The sequence below is a fragment of the Calidris pugnax genome, unplaced genomic scaffold (genome assembly GCF_001431845.1).
Source record: "Calidris pugnax isolate Ruff unplaced genomic scaffold, ASM143184v1 scaffold1456, whole genome shotgun sequence".
Classification (NCBI taxonomy): Eukaryota; Metazoa; Chordata; class Aves; order Charadriiformes; family Scolopacidae; genus Calidris; species Calidris pugnax.
In genome coordinates this window covers 621-3,120 of record NW_015091953.1, presented here as the reverse complement: position 1 = coordinate 3,120, position 2,500 = coordinate 621, and the positions used below count along the sequence as shown (strand labels likewise).

The window sequence follows — 2,500 nt, the reverse complement described above, 5'->3', positions numbered from 1 at the left end:
CAAGCCGCTCAACAACAAGTTTGCTTCCTTCATCGACAAGGTGGGGCTGGGCTGGGGGGAGGAGAGGGCTGGGACCCCCCCGAGAGACCTCCTGAGCCCTTCTGGGGACCTCCTGGACCCTCTGGGGACCTCCTGAGCCCCCCTGGGACCTCCTGAACCCTCTGGGGACCTCCTGAGCCCCTCTGGGACCTCCTGAACCCCCTTGGGACCTCCTGGCCCCTTTGGATACATCCTGAGCTCTCTTGGGGACATCGAGACCCCCTTGGGGACCTCCTGAGCCCCTTGGGAGCTCCTGGTCCCTTTGGGGACCTCCTGAGCCCCTTTGGGACATTGAGACCCCCTTGGGGACCTTCTGGGCCTCTCTGGAATCTCCTGGCCCCTTGAGGCATGGGGGGTGGGTGTGTGGTGACACCCCCCTGGCTGTGTCCCCTCCTGGGGTGGGGGGGAGGTGTCCCTCCATCCCTCTGTCCCCACGTCCCCCGTGTCCCTGCTCCCCCGTGTGTCCCCATATCCCTAAATCCCCCCGTGTCCCCACGTCCCCATGTCCCCATATCCCTATATCCCCCATGTTCCTGCACCCCCCTGTCCCCCATGTCCCACATACCTAAATCCCTGTGTCCCCATATCCCTCTATCCCCCATGTCCCTAGGATGGTTTGGGTTAGAAGGGACCTTTGAAGGTCATCTAGACCAACATCTATGGTGGGAACCGACTTTTTGGTCTCTGCCCAAGCCCCCCATGTGGAGAAGGGATATCCACATGCTCATGGTGGAGGGGTGGGTTGCAGCAAGGATGCTGCAGGGGGATGTTCATCTCCTCTTCCCAACAGGTATGAAGAGGAGATCAACAAGCGCACGACTGCCGAGAATGACTTCGTGATGCTGAAGAAGGTGAGGCACCAACAACAAAGCAGGGACACGCTTTTTCAAGGCAAAACACATTTGAATGCAAATAACCCTTTTATCCTGCGGTGCCAACCTGGGCAAAGCACTTAGCAAAGGTGTAGTCATCCCTCCTTGAAGCACAAACGCCCAGTTGTGCCAGTGTGTCAGGCCCTGGCAATAGCTTGTCCTTGTTTTAAGCCCCTTGTCCAAAATTCAGGTGAGTCCCCCCAGGTACCAGATCAGATCTGGGTCATCCATACCTTGTAGTCACTCCTCTGGATGCTCTGCCACTTCTGCAGCCTTTCTGTACCCATTCCCACCCTCCACAGCTCCCCTGGTCCCAACTGCAGGAGACACAAGGAGAAACTTCCACTAGTTCAAGCGTCATCCCAAATATCTGCCTGCGCGCTAGCAAAAGAAGGGACATTCAGTGGCTTTTAACATGTCAAAAATTGCTTAGATCTACGGACATCATCCTTCCCTCCTCCAAAAAACAGGTGGAGGGAAGAAACCGGTTCACTCTTGGCTCTGTTTAAAGGCACAGAGGTCAAGAAAGTCCTCAGTTGTAGTTTGTATTAAATGACAACTGGTCTTTGTACAAGGATGCGGAGAGGCAAGGTTTGGTTCACTATCTCTGTTGTCATGGTTCCAGGATGCAGATGTTGCCTACATAACCAAGGTGGACCTGGGGGCCAAGGTGGAAGCACTGACAGATGAGATTAACTTCCTGCGAGCCCTCTACGAAGCAGTAAGAATCCCCCAAATTTACTAGTTTGGCTTTTTCTCCATTTTCCTGGTGCCACCAGGACCGAACCAGTTCCCATTCCCACCCTTCCACCGCACACCATCCCCGGGACAAGCACAACAGTGAAAGGTTTGGGACTGAGAACGGGTTGGTTTGACTTACAGGAGCTGTCCCAGATGCAGTCCCAGATCTCCGACACCTCCGTGGTCCTCTCCATGGACAACAACCGCAGCCTGGACATGCGCAGCATCATCGCCGAGGTCAAAGCACAGTACGAGGACATCGCCAACCGGAGCCGGGCAGAGGCTGAGTCCTGGTACCAGAGCAAGGTGAGGATGTGAAAATTAACCCGGTGAGCCAGGAAAATTGTTGTTTATCATTTCCCAAAGGCTATCGTATAGTGGAGAGTGCAAACAGAGAGGTCAGGGCAGTAGGGTGTAAAATCAAGTCAATTTGGACAGGATTTCATTTGGTTTCTTGGACACGTGGAAATGCCATTGTGACAATGAGAGAGGGAGGAGCACAAGGAGAGAGGAGGAAGAAGGACACAGGCTAAAGTCATAAGGAAGAGTTCGATTGAGTACAGAAAGAGACAAAAGCCCTGGTCAGGAGAGGATCAGAGCAGGGACAATGTCTACCAGTGAGTTCCAGCTCCAGCCCAGGCCTGACTCTGCCCTGGTGTCTCCTCTCCCTGCTCATCCCAGTACGAGGAGCTGCAGCTCACAGCTGGCCGGCATGGGCACGACCTCCAGAACACCAAGATGGAGATCTCGGAGATGAATCGCATGGTCCAGCGGCTCCACTCAGAAATTGATAACGTAAAGAAACAGGTAGGGCACACAAGACCCCTCCAAACATCTCCATCCCCACA

At 54.6% G+C, this 2,500-nt stretch overlaps 1 protein-coding gene across 1 annotated transcript in view; it reads left to right on the top strand.

Moving 5' to 3' along the window:
- The window catches only part of LOC106900179 (keratin, type II cytoskeletal 75-like), a gene marked incomplete at its 3' end in the record, with an annotated part of 5,702 nt that extends 3,243 nt beyond the window's left edge, over positions 1 to 2,459 (top strand). The window contains exons 2-5 of the mRNA XM_014962166.1: positions 830 to 890; positions 1,537 to 1,632; positions 1,794 to 1,958; positions 2,334 to 2,459. Coding sequence (XP_014817652.1) covers positions 830 to 890; positions 1,537 to 1,632; positions 1,794 to 1,958; positions 2,334 to 2,459 — 448 coding nt within the window. The remainder of the gene's footprint in view (positions 1 to 829; positions 891 to 1,536; positions 1,633 to 1,793; positions 1,959 to 2,333) is intronic.
- Between the last annotated feature and the right edge of the window lie 41 nt (positions 2,460 to 2,500).